This window comes from Triturus cristatus, chromosome 5_2 (assembly GCF_964204655.1).
Source record: "Triturus cristatus chromosome 5_2, aTriCri1.1, whole genome shotgun sequence".
In the NCBI taxonomy this organism is placed as follows: Eukaryota; Metazoa; Chordata; class Amphibia; order Caudata; family Salamandridae; genus Triturus; species Triturus cristatus.
The window spans coordinates 349883342-349905999 of NC_140588.1; the positions used below are offsets into that span (position 1 = coordinate 349883342).

A 22658-nucleotide genomic window follows, 5' to 3' on the forward strand; every position below is an offset into this window, starting at 1 on the left:
ATCACCACTAGTAATCTTGCATACAGTGGCAATGAATGTAATCTTATTTGATGTGGTGAATGCAATATCTATGATAATAATAATAGCGCAGGAGGATTTTCATTGAACACAGGTAGCTCCTATTACAGAAAAGTTTTGAAACCCTTGCTGTATGGTCTATCAGGATGAAGAAAATATAGTCAAGGCTGTTCACCTCCTATATGCACAGATCAGATGCTGAGGACTAATAAACCCCTTCAAAGTGCTGGTAGCCTGGATGCTTTGCCTGATGTTGATCTAGATTGTCCTTTGGGGCATGCTACTGAGTATGTGGCTTCATTTACTGTGTATTGTGAAAGACTGCTTAGGTTCTCAAGCTGCCTTTAGCTGTAGTAGATGCTAGTGGACTGGATACCTCACTTGATGTTGGGTTGGTTTTCCCTCCGGGACCAACAACTTGTTAAAGTCCTTTGCAACAGTCATTGAGAGAGCTGCTGAAGTCCATAATATCCACCTCCCCACTATCAAGGTATAAACGAATGTCCTTACTGAGGTCCTTCAAGCTGGCCCGGCACCGATGGAACTTCTGCTGCCCTTCAATGAGGCCCTCACTGGTTCAATGTTGGGCACCTGGGCTAAACCATGTTGTGGCCCTCAGGGTAGTTGCCAAGTCGCATGTCTTATGGACCAGCTCCAGGCGACCCTGATTTTTTTAAAGTCTACATCCAGCCCTTGATGGTTTGGTGGTGCGGGCATCCACCAGTAAATTGGATTCAAATGGCTTTTCAATGTAATACTCCAGACATTGATTACAAACATATTTAAACATTTGGCAAGACAATGTTTTCTTCTTCCATCCTTGCCCTAAGGTCTGCCAATGCTGAGTGACTCCTTGGACTCTACACCCATGCACTCTGGGACATGACAACTTAAAAGTATTTTTCCTGGTGGTGGTGGTACTCGGTCAATGCAGACAAAGTAAAGGTAAAGATTAAATAAAGGCAGCAAAAAAATGTCATATGAAGTATTTGGGCCAAATTAAAGTTTAAACACTGTTTGATTGGGTGTTCTGCTGAATGAAACTTTGGGTGAGCCAATTCCGTGTGTGGGCTCAGTGGGCCACTCCTCTACATTGCATTCACCTTCACTCTTTCTCTAAAGACTTCTAAAGTAGCCAGAAAAAGTTTCTGTAGAATGAGCCATTGTGCCATTTTTTTCATAAGATTTTATCAAAGATTTCACCAAAATATGTTCAGATGGACACTTCTTTCTGCAGGTTCCTCACATTATAAATATCTTCCAGGTGTCAGACTGGATTCGGAATCTTCTCCACAATAATACATGTTTGGTATACAGGTAGGTTGCATATGAGTTCAGCTGTGAATTCACCCACTCAGGATGTGACACTATCTGTATATGTAAGATGTCGTCTAGTGACTGGGGTTCCTCTCAGTTTTTCTGTGCCTCATTGAAGCGTGTCCATAGCTCTTTTTCTGTGCTTCATTGACTAAATTCCTCCTCTACAGACAACAAGCAGCTCATATGTCTCCTCTTGCAGTCTTGGGTTTAAACTGTAAAAAGATATGTTTGCCAGATCCACACACCATCTCGATGTCATGTCCAACCACGATACCTTGGCCTGTTGCTCCTGTTACTCGATGCACCCGAAGGCCATCAGGGAGCAGAAAGACAAGTTAATTTTGTCCAAGGCACACAGGGACACCTCAAAAAGGTCCCTTTCTTTCTCTGGACAGTTCAGCAATAGGGACACATTTCCACTACTCAGGCATTTCAGAGACTAAATGCTCCCCCGGTGCCAGTCTCTTCCTTGAAAAGATGAAGTAGGAGCTCCTGACTCAATCTGCTGACCCTGCGCAGGTCAAGGCCTTTCATGAGGCCATGCTGGACATATTCATGATAGTCCCATTAACTTCTGGGTCAGTCTCCAAGGCTTGCCCTGACACCAGATGACAACATACCTCCACAGACTCTGGTTTGGCACCCCTTCTAATGAGACCAGTGCCCAACAAGGTGTAGAACCCTGTGCCCTCTGCTCCACCTTCGGAACTGATTTTGGTATCCCATCTACCTTTGAAATCTACTGCTTTATCAGAGTGGTGAGAGAAGAGCTTCATTCTTGTTTTGATGACAAACTCCTGCCAGTTCACCTCCGTAGGCCAAAAATATTTGCACAGATGGAAGAACTCTTTGGGTCACATTTTAATGATCTTGCTTTGCCTGACAAAACTTTTGGCGTACTTAGGATGCTGACTAGAAGGCAGATAAATTGCTCCCGGCATTTATCTGGACTGATTTATTTATTCATTAAGAGAACTTTATAAAGCTTTGATGTCCAAGAATGCCCCCATGGTGGTGTGAAAATATGCAAGTTGCCTGGACACATCTCCAGAAGTGAACATCCCTTTCCTTTATGGGCACCCTTCAGAGGTCGTTGTATTTGTTCACTACAGTGAAATGGAAAGTAGTTGAGGCACTGTCCTTGTTTACCATTGAGACAAAGTCTAACATTTTAACTGAAATCCTAAAGTCACCTCCTGCAGTCTAGGAACCGCTGCTTCTGTTCAGCGAGGCGCTGTTGGAGTTGGTGTTGGCTACCTGGTACAAAACCTTCTCCAGACGGACAGTCTATACATAAATTGCACAACAACATGGATCTCCACCATGTGATGCAAAGATTTTGTCCTTGTACCCTTCCCAGGAGAGTGTCGTGGTTCAAGTCTCTTCTGTTGGACTAACACCCCTCTCACCCCAAAACACCCCACCCAGTGATTTTCCTATGGCCCATGCAGACCAAGAGTCTTAAGAGGCTTGACTCTCTGAGCCAAACAGACTTCCACTCTAGCAGCCCATATCTTCATGCTGAAAAGACTGTGTGCCTTCTTTGCTACTATGTCCCCATTTTATGGGACTTTGTGAAAATGACTATCAGACTTGTCAACGGCCTGCTAAGAAGACATTCTCAGATCAGGTCAGCAACGGCCTGGACATCTTTAAACAAAAGTTGAAATGTGGCAGGAATGTTTTCAGGTGGTGGCTCCATCCATGGGTACAGCCATTATCCTGCAGCGCTTTGTTTGGACGCGAGACAGTGTTCTGGGAAGATGTCTAAGAAACCCTAATAGAACTGCCCTTCAAAGGCATTAAGATGCTTCAAATAAAATTTCTACCCGTAGATTTTTTAAAACAGTTGTGCCTGTTTGTGCTTATTGGGTTTCGCCTCCCTGGTAAATCAGTTTTATCCATAGTACCTAAAAGATTGAGCTATTGAACACCTTAAGGAAGATATTTCCTTTTATCTCACAAGAACTGCAAAAGACGATCGCTGTCCAAACTGTACTATTGCAATGCCCTTTTTTTGGGCATTGACAAGACCCAGATGAGGAAACTGCAATCTCTACAGAACGCTGCAGCACGACTGCTTTTGAATATACCTAAAGGACAATCGACCTCAGCAGGAATTAGGTCACCGTACTGGCTTTCTATCCAGCAGCGCGTGGAATTCAAGGCCTTATGCCTGGTGCACAAGGCACTTTACGGTGGTGGCGCTGATGACATCCCAAAAAATGTCCTACCTTATACCCCCTCTCGTGTTCTTGGATCTGCAAATTTGGGCCTAATCCAGACTGCAAAAATTAGGCGATCAAGATGGGGTGGCAGGACTTTATTGAACTGTGCGCCAAAGCTATGGAATAAAGTGCCAGTGGCCATGAGATTTCAATCTAACCGGCAACTCTTTAGGAAGACATGGCTGTTTACTTCCACCTAGTCCCCCTGGTAACACAGACTGTACTCCCTTTCACATACACTAGCGCCAAGACGCCATGGCAATCGAGCGCTCTACAAACATATATCCTATCCTATCCTACTCCATGGAATAACAAACACATCAGCAGCAACCCTCAGAACCATTCCTCTCCTTTTGCAGCAAGTAACGATCTTAGAGGCATATGCCGTCCCTGCCATCTTTTGCTACCTCTGCTGTCTCAGAGGCTCATTGACTCCTCCTCTCCCTAACACTACCAATTTCCGGTAATGGCGAGAGGTGTCCTGTTTCTTCACCAGTTAGGAGATTGTAAAAACGGATCACTGGGTGATCCAGCTCTTACTGCTATCTCAGAGGCTCATTGATTCCTCCTCTCCCTAACACCACCAGTTTCCGGTAATGGGAAGGGGTGGCGCGTTTCTTCACCAGTTAGGAGATGATCAAATGGATCACTGGGTGATCCAGCTCATCCAGAAGGGCAAAAATGTCCCCTTCCTTTCTCCTCCTTCTGCCAGGATCTGCTCTCCAGCATATGCCTCGATCTCAGACAAAGGTTTCTTGCTCTACAGTGCAAAAGAGCCATTGACGTTCAGCCCTTGGAGGAAAGGGGCTCAGAGCAATATCCCTTTACTACTTACATTTGAGGCCCATCCATGACCTTCACCTCTTGATTCTAGTCATTTAGCAATGCAACTTCAAAATGCTGTCCCTGAATCAGGCTATGTTAACCCCAAATACTGGGATTTGATTGGTGTCCCTGGACCCCCAGGGCACATACTTTCACCCTCCTGTCCTTCCCACTCACAGGCATTACCAGTGGGTCTCTGTTGGATTCTCAGCACTATCAATTAACTTTTTTACCATTTGGTCTGAAGACCATACCTTGAAGTACTGGCTCTTGTGGCAGCTTCTCTAAGTAGGTCAGAAGTGCATGCAGATTCTTTGCTACTTGGAATAGCAGGTTAATTAAGGCATTGCTACAACTAATACAAAAAAGAGCGCGCCATTCGTAAATTCTTCACAAGCAAGTTGCTTTTTTATAGTCCATTTAACATTGTTTGTTTAAGGAAAGTCCGAACAGTGTCCTTATATATTTCCAATTTTTTTGTTTATTATTCGATCCAAGTATTTCATCCAGAACAAATTATTACAAACAATCCAGCCAAATAGTTGCGTTCATTATGGACATCATGAGGGCTGTAAATTAGAAAACAAACACATAAAAAAACTATACTTCCAAGCTTCTTAATATAAAAATAAAACAAACATAGTTCAAATCTTTCCCTTTGCACAAAAAACTCCTCCCTGCCTATTTTCCAATCTATTCTAAATCAAGCGTTGATGAATATAATTAAAGCAGTCTCCTTACATTTCATCATTAATCAGCAAAGCAATACCATCCAAACTGTGCACATTCTGTTGGACACCCCATTTCCAGTCACATGTAATCTGGTCCTGGCAATACCCTCATCTGTAGTGGTCAAAGGTTTCCCTGTGTATGGCGAGTCCTCACCCCCCATAAATGAAAAAAACATTCTAAATATCCTATATACATCTTTTGCAAGAATCATGGTATTGACCCCTTTTCAGTTATAAATTTAATTAGGTATGTAATCGTATTACCTCAGTCATTCATGAAAAGTCACATGTTCTGTGATGTTAATTCGTCTCTGGCATTTGAGTCATTTGGCATATTAAGGTACTCATCTACAAAAAATATGATACGTCTAATTTAGCTCTAACGAATAAAAAATAAGATTTCTTACTGATAGTAAATAATAACTATGTGTGCTGACTGTTCCACTACAGTGGTCTTCCTCCCATAACCCCTGCCATCTGATTACGTATATCCCACGGGCTACCCGCCCCAGTATAACCTCACATATATCCCCGGCTAAAATCGAGCACAATCCACCATATTTAACCAAGAAGTTTCATCGACTCTCAGCCCATTACCGGTGCAGTCAACCATGCTTAATTCTGCCCTAATCCTCATCTCTTGTAGCGTTCTGAAGGTAGAATCCCCCAGCCCATTACAGGTACAGGCAACCATGCTAGATTAAGCCCTTATCCTCATCTCTTAAACCGTTCTGGAGGCAGATGCCCTATAGACGGCCTCCCCCATGTTCCGTGAACTGACTTGCAATTTTCGCGTTCCCCTCTAACACCTCTCTGTCTAAGGCCGATCCTCCTGTTGCCGCCGTTCTATCGTTATCCTCTTCCTACTTTGGAACAACTTATAACAAAAATGTTTTTTCAAAATCCCCGCTTCCAAATTATTGATTACAGCCCAACTCAATTAATGAACGTTCTTACACTAGGACTTCTTTCATTTCTTTGTATTCAAAGTTATTTTCCATTAACACATAAATGGTCTACGAGGTAATCTATTATAGAGACGCTATTTTTGATTCTTACCTCCACAGTCCGTAACTGAATCACTCCCCTTTAGGAGACTGTATTTTTAATTAAGGCATTGCCCCCTTCGCTGGTTATGCATCGCCTTAGGTGTCCTGAGCCTACTGCATGATTTGGGCTTTATCAATAACCAGAAGTCTCCCCTGGTCAGCACTCAGAGATTAATCTTCAGAGGTCTGATTCTAGGTACAACTTCTTCGAAGACTTTTGTTTCAGTATCCGTGATCAGTATTGGTTTCCGAATAATGTTTTTTATTCCATACAGTCTTCTATTTTTTGCGCTTTTTATAACCCATCCCAACGTTTTTCAGTCCTTTGCAGATCATTCTTGAGGAAATAAATGATCAGTTTCTTGGAAATGCTGGAAGTCACAGTGGAAGTCGCAGTGGTGAGATACATTCAGTGAACCCAGCAAACCTAGAGAAACAGTTAAATTAGGCACTTGGTTGTTAGGTATCGGTAAACTCGTATAAAGTGTCGTACATTCATGCCTCAAGTGCACTATGGTTTTGTTTGATACTGTTAAACCAGTGTACTTGTCATACAAATTGGAAACAGTAGGCAATAGTGATTAATCATTCCAAACAACTCATACACGTGCAAAAACAGTATTCCACATGTTAGAAGAATAGAGTGGTATGAATCATGCTTCAGTCTAACAGAATCCTATCGCTAACATCCCAAGTGTATGTTTTGCGTGCTTTACGTATGAGGTCTTTTTGCTGCATACTTTGTGTATGAGCAAGGAGATGGAGGCCTGGGGCTCCATTTTGGAAGTTCATGGCTTCTCCTGTGCACCAGATGGAGTTGAGGTTGTATTCTCAGAGAATGGAAGTGGATTGCTGAAGTTCCTGAATCTGGAGAGAGGAGACCTAGACACTGAAGTGGCGAAAAAGGAGACACGGCTCATTTAGAAATTCAATTAGGCCTTTTGCTGAGAGTGGCTGTTGATTAGTCTTCATGTAGCACTGCCATTTTGGTAGGTGGTGGGGGTGAAGGGTGGAACTGCAGTCTCTGTTAGGGACAAAGGGACCCTTTTGGGACCCTTTTAGGTGAGGGCAGTGTTTAGTCACTTCCATGATCACTATTCTGTGTGGCTGTTGATAGCCAGGTGCATAAATCTCACAGCTGTTTGTGCCTCTGTAGTGGCTTCTCAAGACTGGAAACTGCACTGCTGTGAGGAGCATGACTGCACAAAGGATGTGACCCCCAAACAAGTTGTGAAAGCACATACAGTGAATCCACATCTACAGTTTGCATTGACTGTATAAAAGAGCGAGCCACTAACCCACTTGTTCTTCCAGTTCCGAACCAGAGCTGGTATCGGCATGACCCCCAGCTTCCAAGAGGTGATAAGACATCTCGGGAAGTCTTGTTTGCTAAAAGATGCTGGTTCTCTCAACCTTAGTGCCGAGAAGCCCGCCAGCCTGAGAGTGGAAAGGAGCCAGCCAGCCGTGCAGGAGGTAACACCAGAAGCAGCTTGACCCCCTTTGGTGTGCGGGTCTGGCAGAAGAAGGAAAGCTTAAAGTAGGCTTAGAGCCCTTCTATTGCTTACCATAGGTTGTCTTTATTGTCACCCTGATTTGATTGCTTCTTATTTGTCGGCTTGTGTGGGATTTCCTCCTTCTAATATATAGTGTGGAGCATGGATGCATAACTTGTGTTCTACCACTCCTTGCTTTCCAAGCATTACTTTTTCTTTTTGTTTGACTACGCCACAAAAGTGCATGTGTTATTCAGCTGTCTCTCTCGTGTACTTCTCACGCCCATCAATGTGCTTTGTGTTCCTCTCCCTCACTCGTGTACCTCTCTCTGCCAGCTCCACGTTGCTTTCTCTCACTGCTTTGCTTTTCTCACACCCGTGCCCAACGAGTTGCTTTCGCCCCTTAGCCCCCACAGTTGCTTCCCCTAATCACGCCCTGTGTTGCTTACAACCCTCTGTGGTTTCCTTCCCCTTCCCACTTAAAAAAACACTTTGGTGCATTTTAATTCTTTTTTAGTTGCCGAATCATTAATTGCGGTACCACTGTCCTTTCTCCCGGTCTGTGACGTTTTTCGCAATGGAGACTCCCTCTCGAGACCAGTCGCCAGGTTCTTCAGCGAGGTGATTCTCTTCTGCCGGTCCTGTCAGTGTCTTCTCACGTCCTGATGTAACCACACCCCGCCTGACATAGTTTCTGGCATTTAAACTTGCCACTTCTTGGTTGTGGTTGGTGGCAAGGTTGGAGTGACTTACTCCGTATGGGTGGGGTTGAAGTCCAGGAGGTTTTCTTCCTTAAAGGAGCCTCGGCAATATTCCACTGGTGAAGGGGAAATCGTGGATGAATGTACTGGCTGCAATAGAAGAAACAACATTACATGAGCAGGTAACGGGTCTTCCTCGATGTCATCTGGGTCGCTATTCAATGGAAAGTCAGAGACCCCATTACACCATGTTGCACAGCGCCAAGGAAGCTGTGCAGCTTGTCTGATAGCCATTGGCAAAGCCAGTAGGTCCCAAAAGGGAGATCTATTGGCTTTGGCAATGCTTTATATAAATAAGCTTGTCTGGGCCTAATGTTACTCATCTTTTAACTGCTGCAGTTGGTGTGTTGTTTCCTTGATCCCGGGTGCAATTGGTAAAATTAAGCATTGTGACCCGTCTCTTTTCCAGGCAAAGGGCACTTCTGATGGATACTTCTTTCTGCTTATCCCTCACCTTTAAAGACCATCTAGGCACCAGACGGGATCTGCAAACTGTTTTCCTTTGCAGTTGGTCTCTGGCACCCCCAGGTGGTGTAGATCAACCCAAATTGTGGCTCTGTCTGCCAAGGATGAAATTACTTCAAACTACATAAGGTGACATCCAGTGCACTAGGTGCCGTTTCTGTTTGTTCCCGTCTTACCCATGTGGGTCCAAAGCTCTTCTTCAGTGTTTTCTGAAATTTCTCCAAAGGTTTTCTGCATCTTTTAGGTCAAATGTTACTTCCTAAAGCTTCCTGATTCAATTCAGGCTGGTGATGTTAAAAAGGATTTTTCTGTTGGACCCTCATGACTTTGGCTACTGGTGTCGGCTACAACCCTTTGGCCTGTGACTCCCACACCTCCATTCATCACAAGGCCATCAGGGAGATGGGCCTACATTTTTTTTTGTGTCTCTGGCTCATAAGGACACTCCTAAATGGTCCCTTTCCACTCCTGACAAGTCTCCTGACTGAACATTTCCCAAAATGTTTTAGGAAGGAGAAGTCCTTTTCTTCCTCAAGCAAATTATCCCCCTCACAGGAACATGTGGAGACATAGCAGCACCATTCTCTAAATTTTTCCTTGGCCTCCTCAAAGTTAATCCCGTTCTCAAGAAACTTAAACCTGAGTTTCAGGCTTTATTTCCTGACCCATTCTAGATCAAGGCTTTCGATATACCATGCTGGATATCAGAACTGTCCCACATTCCTCTGGGCCAGACACCAAGGAGGGACCAGATCTTACAGGTTCGCACCTCACGTGGCTCTGGCCCTGATGCCACCTGACTCTGCACCTCAAACTGATTCCAGTCTCAACACCACTCCCAGTAAAGCCAATATGCCCCTGAGGGGGCTTTTGGAGCAGTGTCTGTACTGTACTCCTGGAAGTTTGCTGACATTATTCTATTGACTAGGGAAAAGGTCAAAGCTTCATTCAAGGACCAGCCTCTTTCCAGAGCTCAGAGATTCATAGGAATGGACACACTTTTTTAGGCTTTGATTCAAATGCATTTGACTTATTTCTCTGTGTGCCCATAGTCCGGATTAGGCTTCAGTTGTATGCTAATGTTGTTATGGTATATGGATTTGTATAGTGCACTAATAACCAGAGAGAGTATCCAGGCTCATTGGCAGCTGTGTAGGTGTGAGGTGCCCAAGGTGCTTATACGAAGAGCCAGATCTTCAGCTTCTTGTGGAACTAAAGAAGTGAGGTGGTGGCTCTGATGTGTTGAGGGAGGTCGTTCCATGTGTTGGGTGTGATGTAGAATGAGCAACCTCTAGGTCTGCTTTCGCGGATGCTGGAATATGTGCAAATGATGCAGAGCGTAGGTGTCTGGTGGGTTGGTGAAAGTGTATGCAGCTGTACAGGTATTCTGGTCCTGTGTTGTGTAGGGCTTTGTATGTGTGTGAGAAGTTTGAATTGGCTATACTTGTTAGCAACCTCCTTCCTCTTTATCAAACAGATAGTGGACTCTCCCAAGGCCTCCAAAATGCTGGTGACCTTGTCCTTCATGTACCCATAGAAAGTGATGTCCCTCAGCTTTTCATCCCTTCTGTGAAGGGAGTCTGGGCATTCACATCAGCAGTAGTAAGGTAGTGGTCTACCAATGAGGAGGAAGGTTTATACAACCTAGATCCCAGGCCCGCTTTCTTCCTCTACATTGACGGTACAGGGCAGAACCGTGAGGGTGATTTACTCTTTCTGGCCTTCACCACAGCCAAAAAAGGCAAAGCTGTGAGCACGTGGACTATTTCATATTGAGTTACTCTTTGTATTAAGATGCGCTATGCTTTGACCAAGAAAGACCCTCAGCTGGTGTTCTTACACTCTCAAGAACAATGGCAGATTCTACTGTTCTTACCTGGGATTGCTCAGTGGCTTATGTTCGACATTATTGGCTGATAGCTTAGGTGGCTCAAAGATGAATGCTTTTCCATGGCTGTGTTGCATGATTTCCTTAGTTAATCATCAGTATTCTATCCAGCTGGGAATTGGGTGGGGGAGGGGGGGCAGGCAAGAGTGTATTACTACTGGACTCATTCATAAGGTGAGAAATCAGCAGAAACACCTTATCAATTAGAAGGTAAGGTTACTTATCTTCGGTAATATTTCTAGTAGATACTACATCTTCCATCAAATTCCTCAGTGCCCTCACCTCCTTCACCTATGAGGTAGTGTCAATCATATTAGATTCCAATCAGATCAACTTTTCTTGTCATTGTCAACAAGCTTTCTTGGTTCCATTCAACACGCTTCGCTTATAGTTCGATGTAATGAGGAGACAGAGCCCTTACTGGGTCATGTGGTGGTGCTGGGGAACTATCGCTGGTCCCGTCAGGCACCTTAAGGATATCCATAAGGTGAGTAGTATGCAGGAATATATAGTATTCATAAGAAATATTGCTGAAGGTGAGCATCTTTATCGTTATTTACATTTCGTAATTATATTTCCGGTGTAAACTATATTTTCCCACCGACTCTTCACTGCACTTCCTACTCTCCTTCTAGGACAGTGCCACTCATAATAAGATCCCACGGTATGCAGTGGTTATTTCTGCTGATTATAATGTGATGTTGCAGGGCTCTCTTGGGTCTTCTCCATATATCTCGGCTGGGTGCTGAAAAAATACAAGGAACTGATGCCAGCCCACCAAACAGCGCATTACGTAGCCTGATGCCCTTCCATGATGGGCAGACGGACCCAAGAATAGAGTTGTGTGGTGCCACATGGCAAGACTAGAGAGCTATTGCTGAGGAAAACATTTTCTAGATCCAGTCTTGTACTTGAGGGATATTCAGAAGGTAACGAAATTACGGGAAGGTATAGATTTCATCAGAAATATTGTTACTCAAGGTTCATAACTTTTTCTTTTAATGCGACATTTTATCTGCCTCTATAAGCTACTAGGAGACACTCCCACTTCTTTTTATTTTTTAACCAATTTTTATTGATTTTTAATATAGCCAAACATAAGCATGTCATATACATGCAGATACAAGATGCGAAATCAGGGTTGTCATTCCCTCAAGGGGCACAGACTTAGTATGACAGCAAACATGTTTTAACCGGTGTACCTGGTGCTAAGTTATAAACAGGTAATTAAACAATAAGTAAGTGTAGGTCATAAAAGCTGTATATGCAATGTAGGTTATTAAGGAGCAGAATGTACGTGAAACCCCTTTGTCTAAAGGTGCATGTCAGCGCGATGGAGTAGTGCCATGCGCATATTGGTTTGTACCCTTTCAAAAAACTACAACTGAGAGCTCTATTGGGGCGGGGGGAGGGGGGTAGTTGACCCATCAGGGTGTCAGAGTGTAATACTGGCTAGTGGCCTGCCCATGGGTCACATCAATCGGGTAGGTCCCTTCCTTCTGAGGGCCACAGACTCAGCCCTGCCCCATTTGAATTTCGCAGTGTCCCAATGCTTTAAACTGGGTAATGTGCTGGCCTTCCAGTGCATAGCAATGGACCTCCGGACAATGAGCAGCGCCAAGTCGATAGGTAGCGCTCCTTGAAACTTGAATAAGCTCAGGACGCCGCGTTCTATGGAACAGAGCCCTTAAGCCCCGTGATTTTAGTCAATGCCTCAGTGGCTTCCTGCCGTAACGATGCCGCCATGGGACAGCTCCAGAACTCCCACTTCGCCATTTATCTGGTTTCTCATTCTATGAAAAGGCAAACACGCACGAATACGGTGAGGTGGAGATCACATATTGTGTTTTTAAATGAAATGAAGCCTTCATATATATTTGCAATTTTGTGTTTATACAGATGTCAAGCGTTTAGCAGAAAAAGAAGACTGGGTGGTTGACAATGAAGGGATGACATCCTTGGTGAGTTAAATTCTCTACCTACCATTTTTTGTGTACATATGACAGGTTAACCCTCATAGCTGTACTAGTCTGATATTTGTTTGAGAGGATTTTTTGGGAAATGTGTTTATATTAAGTGTCTAGGCCTTCAGTGTGCGTCAACCTCAAGTAAATGAGTATTTGCATTCCCTTATGTTCTGGCAGAAATAAAATTAAGAATAATTACTAATCATATAGTGAGTACATAATATAATGACTGGATTGTAAATACTATAAGCCCTATAACACATTAGCAGTGATTAATTTGTGAAAGAGTGCCGGTGCATGAAGCCCTGCTCAGAAGCTGGCGGCCAGTGCAATTAATCCTCGGCTCCCCGCATACCAAGGCTGGTAGTCTTTCATCCACTACCGGGCGCTCCCTAACCTTTTTCTCCCTCTTGCAAGGTCCCGATTTCTCCCTTTGGGAAAGTTTTGCTGTCTTTCTCTTCTTCCGTCTTTACGATCAGTGCAGTTTTCATCTTCCATCAAATGCTAGCGGGATGTTAAGAACACGTATAGTGAAAAATAGACAGCCAGATCGTATCTACATTAGTTAAACAACTTATTTAATTTGTGAAGTGATACCCAAACAGTTCCTGTAAATCGGATAACTAGGTCTACCTGTTATCGTATAGCAGTGTTATTTATGCCAATGTGTGCAAATAAACAGTTGGAACCCCGTTCAGATGCTGACTGGGCAAACAGGAGCTACTGGGCCCAACCGTGGGGGTGAGGTCTTTCACTCCTCATGTCTTGAGGCCTGACCTACTATAGATCCTGAGCAACTGGGCCAAGTACCCCTTTAGCACTTGACGCTCAGTAGTAGTGTGTGGGTCAAGCAGTCCAAGGCTTCCAGGGGGTGCGTTGGGGTTGTTACATGGGGTTGAACACTGGCTCACAACTCAAAATACATCCAGCAGTAACAATAAATGATCGTCCAGTCAAATACTTGTTGTTATAAAAAAAAAAGAGCATTTATTTAACAACATAAAGTAAAATACAGCATTCACAAACTACACACACAGTCCCCTAAGGTCAGGGCTCTAATGTAATAGCAGGTAGGTTCCTTAGTCCCACCTTACTCTCGCTAGTGTTACCGATTATTTCCCATTCAATGTAGGCGACATTCAGGTTAAGCCCCACTACTAGTCCAAGTCTCAGTAGTCCCACTCCAACTCATAAGTCAAAAGTTTTCCAGCCCCAAAGTGCTATATGACAGGCAAGCTTCCCTGGGCCGTCTGCCCCATAAATCAGTCCTACCTGCACGATGGAAGTCTACAAGTGTGCCCTCTTCATGGGCGCTCAAGCTGCAGTAGCTATTTCCGGTGAGTTCTTCAAACGCAGCCCTTTAGGAGCAGCAGTCGGGTGCCCTCCAGTTCCTCACATGTTGTCTTGCAGAGGCAGTGCCAGGGGGTCCTCCTAGTATTATGCATTAGAAAACTTGTTTTCCCATTATTAAATGTGTCAGCTGCTGGCTGGTCAAGTACATACCTGTCCATTAATAACCAAGAGACCACAAACGTTGTACTCTTAATTTTTCCCCTTTTTATTACTTCTAAAATTCTTCAGTATGTGTCATCATTTCCATTAAATCGTCTTAAATAGTTTGAAATTTATCTTTGTTCTGAATGCATGGAATCCTAGCATTAAAATCGCCTGTTAATATTTCAGGACGTTTTGGGTATTTTAGAAGAACATCTTCCAACATTACATTTAATAGTTTCAGGTATTTGTCACAATATTTATCAAGGGGAATGTATATATTGAATCTAATCAGAATTAAAAAAAATAATGTCCTCATTGCTTTTCTCTACGTATCCACCTGTGTCTGTAATCTTTACTATGAGGAATTGATCTTCATAGATTTTTGTTACCTCTGAGTTTAATACTATTAGAATCAATTTAATTAACACTCCAGAAGGTCGACCACTATTTTGCCTCAATACCTAATTGCATGCGGTTCTTGAATATTTTGTGAGACGTCTCTCAAATCCCTCATAAAATAATAATTATTTCATTATCCATTTTCTTGAACAGATCTAATCCTTTTTTATTCAGTTTGGGTACCAGCTATAAACCATGAGGCTTTCTTCCATTGTTTTCAGTTAAAGGGTGGTTGGTTGACAGGGAGGTACTCGCTTCCATGAGCAATTTGGACACAACTGCGATGTGGATTCTCAATTGGATAAATTAAGTTTAAACATTTTTTGGACACAGGCTGAATACACTTTGGATGTGCGGGACCATAAGGGATCTTGGCAGACATGCGTGTTAGATATTAGGGAAGACTGACTTAATGGGAGAAAATTTGACAGAGGAGCAAAGGATATGCAAGCCTTTGGGTTGTACTGAATACTGGAAGTAATACAAACACGACTTAGCGTACACGAAGCCCTGAAGAAGTCACGGGATCTAATACCCGACAAGCAACGAAACACGTGTTGGTGGCTGAGATTGGTGGATCTGCAATAAAAAGAATAAGACAGAAACGGATAAGACTATGGATACAATTTATTTTATATTAATAATTTAGCCTGTGCCGGGGATTGTTTTGTCCATATCCTCCATTGTTTATTGTTAGGATTTCAAAGTTTCTTGAGGAAGTATTTCTGGATTAATGGTTTCAGCTATCCATTTCTAATCTAGGGGTTCCTTTTTTCGAAATGGATCAATCTTTCTGAGCCATTTTTTGTCATTGTTATATTTTGATTTGATATGCAATTTTCATCATCATATTTTACAATTTGTTTATTTTTATATTGTGAAGCATTCATTACGGATCTTATACTGTTTTCCTGAAGAGGAAAGACTTCAAAGCCTAGTTTTCTAATATAGTCAACAGCTTTCGATATTACTTCTGTTGTTTACTGAGAATAGAGATTTACTTTTACTTTGGGAAGATGGTGTAAACCACTTCCGTCTTTGACAAAACATTCTTGCTTTAGATCACTTGATCTTATATTTCTTAAGCTGAAGACTGAATGCAGATTTTTTTAGTAGCCTTGACCAACTTAGGCTACTACTTTCCTCATCCAGAAAGAGCTCTTCAAAAGTGCTTTCATTTGTATATGTAACATATAGACTACTTGATGACATTGTACCTTGATCTTTATTGGTTCATCTATCCCTACTACTAATTTCCATTACATGAAAGTCTTTTTCCCATGGTGTTCCATATTATCTACAGTTTCTGCTCCCTGAACATCTTTTCCTACCTGGGTTTCCTTCCCAACCACAGCTGGTAGATTTTTACTTACTTCATCAATTTTATTTTCCACTTCTTTAATCTCATAAACCTTATTTTTCGGACAAAGGGTATTTGCTAGTGGATTCAATATCCATGTATTTTTTTTATCTTCCACCTCCTTTTTCTGTTTTCAGAATATTGAATTTTACAAGGGCTCTTTTTAGTTCTTTCTTCTCTTTTGTTTAGCATTTTTCTTAAAACATCTATTTCTTCTTCCTATTATCTATTTATTGTAAACAGTTCCTTTACCTTAAAAAAACAGGAACAGATTCAATGAATTATTTTCCTGCTGGTGGATTTTTAAAACATCGTTAGTTGTAGTGCTTATAGTCAAATGATCTATTTTTGTATTCATGTTTATGTATTATGTTTGGGTCTTTTTATTTCCACTTATCAATTTAGTCTTTGTTCGTGTCTTCAGTATTGCTGTAAGGGATCCAATTTATGGGCAGAATTAGTCACAGATTTTTACAATGGTTTCATCATTGATTCCAGAAAACTTTGGATTGACATCAGCATTACAGAACCTACTATTGGGTCGATTACTGTTGTCTGTATTCCATAAATACTCTTCCTGACCTCCTTTACTGTTATCAGCAAAAGAAATCTGTTTGTACGAGACTCACATCTTCACCTGGAAAACAAAGTACACATTTTATCTTGCGTATCACATTTAGTAGAGATTTTATTGTTTGCACAACTTATCAATTTGTCGCTATTTTCTTGAAGCAATTCCATCTTAGCACATGCCATTGAGTACACTACTACTATCATGTACATTCACCTGTCCTTCAAGAATGATGTTATAGCTGATGCTATTTTGTTCATTCACTTCAATCACATCAGCAATTACATACTCTATTGTTTTTAATGTTCTTCTATGATCCATCTTTTAATACCTGGTTCATTTCTTTCTTTTGGTTCTCTCTAAGCTCCGTAAGTGTTTTATTCATTGAATGAATTTCAACCCGTGTTTTTGCTTTAGCAAGCATGGCATTTACTCCACACTCCCTACATCCTATCTTTATCCTTTGCTACTGCAGGATACATACCAACCCAATCTGATAGAGACACGTTAGTGAAAGATTCCTTACCTTAGAATATCCCCAGGCGTCAGACTGGATCCGGAAAGTTTGCATCAGCAGTACCCCTGCGCGTCGGTAGGCGTCGTCGTACGGCTCCGCGTACGTTGCTGGCATCGTAGCCACCGAGATGACGTCGTCAGAGCTACTTAGACGCGCCCACGCGCGCTGATGTCAGTTCTTTCTTTTTCCGCGCCAGCAAGCACAGATCCGAGAGAGAGCGGTACTCCTAGTCAATAACTTTGACTTGTTTATGAGACGTGTCTCTTGTTTTTGTTGAGAATTCGACTTTTGATGCAGTAGGGATGGCCGGGTATAAGTCCTGTTTGGACTGCCTTCGGACCATGTCGGTGATGGACCCGCTCAACGTGTGTCTCTTCTGCTTGGGGCATGCCATCTCCCCGAGACGTGCCCCGATTGTTGGGCCATGGTGCAGGAGGCTTGCGGGAGCGTTCCCGGAAGTTGTTGGGGGCCAAGCACTCGGTACTGCGCCTCTCAAGGTCCCGCTCCCATAGGGAGGACGAGGGATCGCTGGTGCCGACACCATCATTCATCAGAATCGGGGACAGGTGAGTCCAAGCGCCATAAAAGGTCGAAGGAGCGGCGTCGCTCTTAGTCTACCCCTCACCGGTCTCGAGACTCGGTGGAGGGGGCGGATGGTCACTCCCCTGCGGCTCCTTTGGGGCCTCCGTTGTTACCTGCGGCTTACCCCCATTTTTGGTTGACTGTACGTGCCTCCAGAAGAAGTATAGGTACTTCTGTCAGCAACATGGGCCGTTGCATTGTCCGATGGGTTCCCTCCGGAGTGCCTTTGGGCCCCGCGGACGCCTTGGGTGGTTCTGCACCCGTGCCGCCGCCTTTGGCCCTGGTTACTCCGGCAAGATACCCTGTGGCGCCGTTGGCTCCGGCCGTCGTTGGCTCCGGCCTCGGTGCAGCCGTTGGCTCCGGCCTGGGCGCAGCCATTGGCTCCGGGTTCGGTGCTGCTGTTGGCTCCGGCCTCGGCGCTGCCGTTGGCTCCAGCCTCAGTGCTGCTGTTGGCTCCGGCCTCGGCGCCGCCGATGGTTCTGGCCTCAGGGCAGCCGTTGGCCCCGGCCTTGGCGCCGCCGTTGGCTCCGGCCTCGGCGCAAGCTCCGGCCTTGGCGCAGACGTTGGCTCCGGCCCTGGCGCAGCCATTGGCTCCAGCCGCGTCACTACCATTGGCCTCTGCGCGGCAGTTGGCTCCGGCCTCGGCGCCGCCTTCGTATCCGGCATCGGCTCCGCCTTCGGATCCGGCATCGGCACCAGCCTCGGTGCCGCCTTGCGGATCTGGCATCGGCTCCGGCCTCGGCGCAGCCTCCGGTACCAGCATCGGTGCCGGCCTCGGCACCATTGGCGCCGGAAACGGTTTTGTTGCCTCCAGGGCCGGTTTATATCGAGCCTGCCTTGTCCTCCCTCCAATCCCTATTCCTGATCAAAAGAGGGTACTTGGAAGGGTCTGAGGACCTTCTCGCAGCTCGCTGTGAAGGTGATCTAAACTAGATTGACAATATGGAGAATCCCAGTAAGCTGGAATTTTCTCCACACCCTGATACACTGTCCCCCTCCTCCGTAGCTACGGAGGTGGTGGGTACATTATGTGATATGGCGTAGGGGAGGCTCCTAACCTCAAATTCTCTACAGTGCCTATCAAAGCAATCTCCTCACTGCAGTGCTCCAGCAGCGGCCTGCTCTACAGGACCGCTGCTACCCTTCAATAACGCAGTTTAAACGTAACACAGGGGCACCTGTGCATACAAGGCATCCCCAGTTTCATCGCACAGCACCTACCACCAGAGTGTCTGGTGGTCCAGGGCTCTGCTTCTCCAAGGGCTTTTTGACCCTCTATTCCAACTCTGTGTGGGACGCGGTGGCGTAGGTGCGGCCACAGTGTCTAGCGGAGGCTTGGAAGGTGCTCTCCCACGCAATTGCCGAGGGCAAAGATGCAGCGGGATTCCCCGCATCCTCCATAGGCAGAGCAATTTGTATAACGGCAGGGTGGGTCCCAGGGGTAGCGGGTAGATCAGTCCACCGCTGCCTCAGGACCTTCCTAGTCTGCTGTTTCAGTCCACTGTTTCAGGCCCACCACACGCCAGTGGGCGGCAGGATTCGCCGTCACCTCCCCCACTGGCGCCCCATCACTTTCCACTGGGGGGTTCTGCAAACAGTCCGAAGAGTCTATTCCACCCCTTCGAGACTAATCTCCAGCTATGCCCTCCAGCTATGCCACGTCAGTTCCACTGCTATCGGGGGATCACTTGACGCTTTGCAAACAGGAAGTTGCGGCATCCTTGGCCCAGGGGGCCATCGAGCGTGTTTTAGACCTTCGGAATGTCGATCGTTTCCTCGACCCAAAAGGCGGAAGGTAGCATTCCACTTGCAAGACACCTACTTCCATGACCTGCCGGCCCACCGCACACATCCATTCCGGTTGGATGACCAGCTCTTTCATGGCTACGTGGGCGCCAAGAAAGGCCGGGCTGTGCACAAGAGCCCTATCTCCCGCTGGGTTGTCTTGTGTATTCCAGCCTGTTTCACTTTGGCTATAAAGTAGCCTCCGGTAGGGTTGCGCGCCCATCCGACCAGGGAGACGGCGGCTACTGCAGCATTGGGACGCAGTGTCCCACTGCAAAACATCTGTCAAGCGGCCACGTGGACCTCGCTGCACACGTTCGCTAAGCACTATTGCCTTCACAGTCAAGTCCGGAGAGACGGCTTCTTTGGCCGTTTGGTTCCCCGTGACATTCTGGTGTAATCTCACTTCTCAGACCCACCACTGGGGTTGGTATTACTTGGGTATGTATTCTCAGGTAAGGAATCTATCACTAACGTATCTCCCTCAGATGCACAAGTCACTTACTTGTGTAACGATATATCCGTAAGAGACATTAGTTAGTGATAGATTCCTTACCGTCCGCCCATCCTCCCAGTTCTGCAAACTGTTTTCTAGGGTTCAAGTCATCCCTTCCAGGGCCCTAGTTCTATTGCACCATTAGTCGATCTCTGGCATGTCTCTGCACTCCTGGCGCGGAAAAGTTGTATACAGAACTGGCGTCAGCGCGCGTGGGCGCATCTAAGTAGCTCCGACGACGTCATCTCGGCGGCTACGACGGGATACTGCTGACGAAAACTTTCCGGATCCAGTCTGACGCCTGGGGATATTCGAAGGTATTATTGTTCTCACTGATTAAATGTTTTATTCCAGGGCTGTGTGTTACAACTAACCATGTTCTGCTGTTATCTAACAACCATGTATTTTGTATAACTTTCATCCTATTCTGCCCTCCTAAAATTACATGAAAACAAATACGCATTACTTCCTTTGAACTCCTCTTTTGCCAGTTTATTTTGACTCACTCTCCCATTTTTAGCATTTTCAAACTTCCTCTTGCCCCTTGTAACCATAGTGTTCTTTATATTGTGCTTCATTACATTTGTTTCATGTTTCTTTTCTCTCATTTTTTATCAACATTCTCCTCTATTTTGGACAGTAGGATTTTACAAGGCGAGTTTTCCTCAGTAACTTGATCTCTCTTCCTTAGCGGTTTTACCAGTTCTATTATCCCATCCAACCGTAGGTTATGTAAATACATTTTCAGTTTATATTTTGATACTTTATGCACATTGTCTGTATTCTGGTTCCTCTTACTTACTCTGTTTGTTAGGGTCTTTCTGACCTCATCAGATGGTGAGTTCTGGTATCCTACATTCAGCTTAGTTAATTCTACCTCACTTTTTGCCCCATTCAACGTACTATATCTCTGTATAGCTTACCTCATCATCTCCTTACTTTTTACAGTTGTAAAATAAGAAAATAGAAAGATAGAGGTGTTATCCTTTTACTCAGTCATTATGTTTTCAAATCCCCAAGGGCCTATGGACAAAAAACAGTGAATAAGCAGTTGTTTCATATTCTACAGATGTTATGGAACACTCACCAGTGCTCTACAAACTCCCAACTTTGTCTATGCTTTTGGTCCCCGCACCTTGCTTCCAAAATGCAGATACTCCAAAGCTCTGCTCCAAGAGAAGCTTAACTGACCCACCACAATGCCATCCACGTAGAAAGCTCAGGAGCAAAGCCAGTGAAAAAGCTCCATTTGTTCTACGGACCAGGACACAAGCACAGTCCTTAAACCTCGGCCCGTCGCAATAGAGCCCCTACACTCTGGTGTCGCCATCATTCTGAAGGCGCTCCTACTGCTGCATCCAGCACCTACCTTCTCCCTCCTCCCCTTTCCACCTTACAGTGGCTCCCCAGCATGAGAGGAATTTAGTGGGTTTGAGCCTAACAACTTGATCAGAAGCCACACAATTGGCATGGCCGCTCGGCTGACCGCAAATGGGAAACGGTAGGCAGCACACCCAAGGACCTGGACCTGTACAGATGGGCACAAGGATATCTGTCTGGAGCTTCAGCACTAGGTGTTTCTAGAACTCACATCATGTCACTCTAAACAGCAGTCCTATCAATAAAATTATTATTTAAGGCCAACCAGTGCATTTCCACAATTACCTTGAATTGAGGAGCATATATGAAATCAAAATTAACTTCCTTATGATAATTACTTCACGAAATCAAAGAAATCACGTTTATGAAACCTAACCAGACCAGAGGCTAAACTAGAGTTATCTACTCCCTTAACCTCCTCAGGAATTTTGACTGGAGTCTCCAAGGAATCAGCAATCAATATATCCATATAGGTTCCAGATGATTCATAATCTAAAAGTCCTGAAACCATGGTTTCTAGACAATCTGATAGTCTTCTTTATGTGAGCCATCTTGTGAACCACTGCTGGCCTAACAAAATGCCTGTTCTTATAGTCATGGAGTCAACCCTTTTCAACAAGTGTTGTCTTTCCGTGTTTGAAATTACATATATTTGATTCTTAGACATTCTGGGTTTAATCTGGCAGTCTTTCAATTAGTGACATGCCATTTCATAATACAAACATAATTTCAGTTTAGCATTTTGCTATTTCCCCTTATAATATAGAGAACTTGCGCTGCATACTTGCATGAGTTCAGGAGATTGTATAGTTAGACTGCTTCTGATTAAGGCCGTGAAACTAACACTTTTGTCTCTGATTTAATTTTCTCAATGATCCAACTGTACTTCTAAGCTCTGTACACTCAGAGGATGATTACGATGTCAAACGGAAAGGCTCCGAATGGGATTCGGATTGTCCTAACTTGTGTCGGAACCTATGTTTCCGACCGACTCGGAAAACATTTCGATGGAAAGGTAACCGTTCAATCATTCCGACTCGGTTCGGCCCAGCATTCGGAGACTCCGAGTCGGTCAGAGCCGAAGCGCACAGGTCTATGGACCGCTTTTCCAACCAACGTACTATGATGTCTGATTTGGACAGCCTTTCCAAATCGGTCTGTCCCACACGGAACGGCTGTCGGAAATTGACTTTGATGGCCCGTAGCATGCCACTCTTCACCCGGAGGCCTCCAGTTTGGGGCCCTTAGGGGTACCCATGGGACCCCTCTTTACAACCATGTACAGTGTGGCAGGGACCATTGGGTGCCTGCCAACGGGGTACAAGG

General features: G+C 44.6%; 1 protein-coding gene across 6 annotated transcripts in view; it reads left to right on the plus strand.

Annotated features, from left to right (window-relative positions):
- The window catches only part of EXOC2 (exocyst complex component 2), a 1204847-nt gene that overhangs the window by 690910 nt on the left and 491279 nt on the right, over window positions 1-22658 (plus strand). For all 6 annotated transcript variants that reach the window (XM_085607146.1, XM_085607144.1, XM_085607148.1 and 3 more), the window contains one exon: window positions 12678-12739. In XM_085607146.1, the coding sequence (XP_085463272.1) occupies window positions 12678-12739 (62 nt within the window). The remainder of the gene's footprint in view (window positions 1-12677; window positions 12740-22658) is intronic.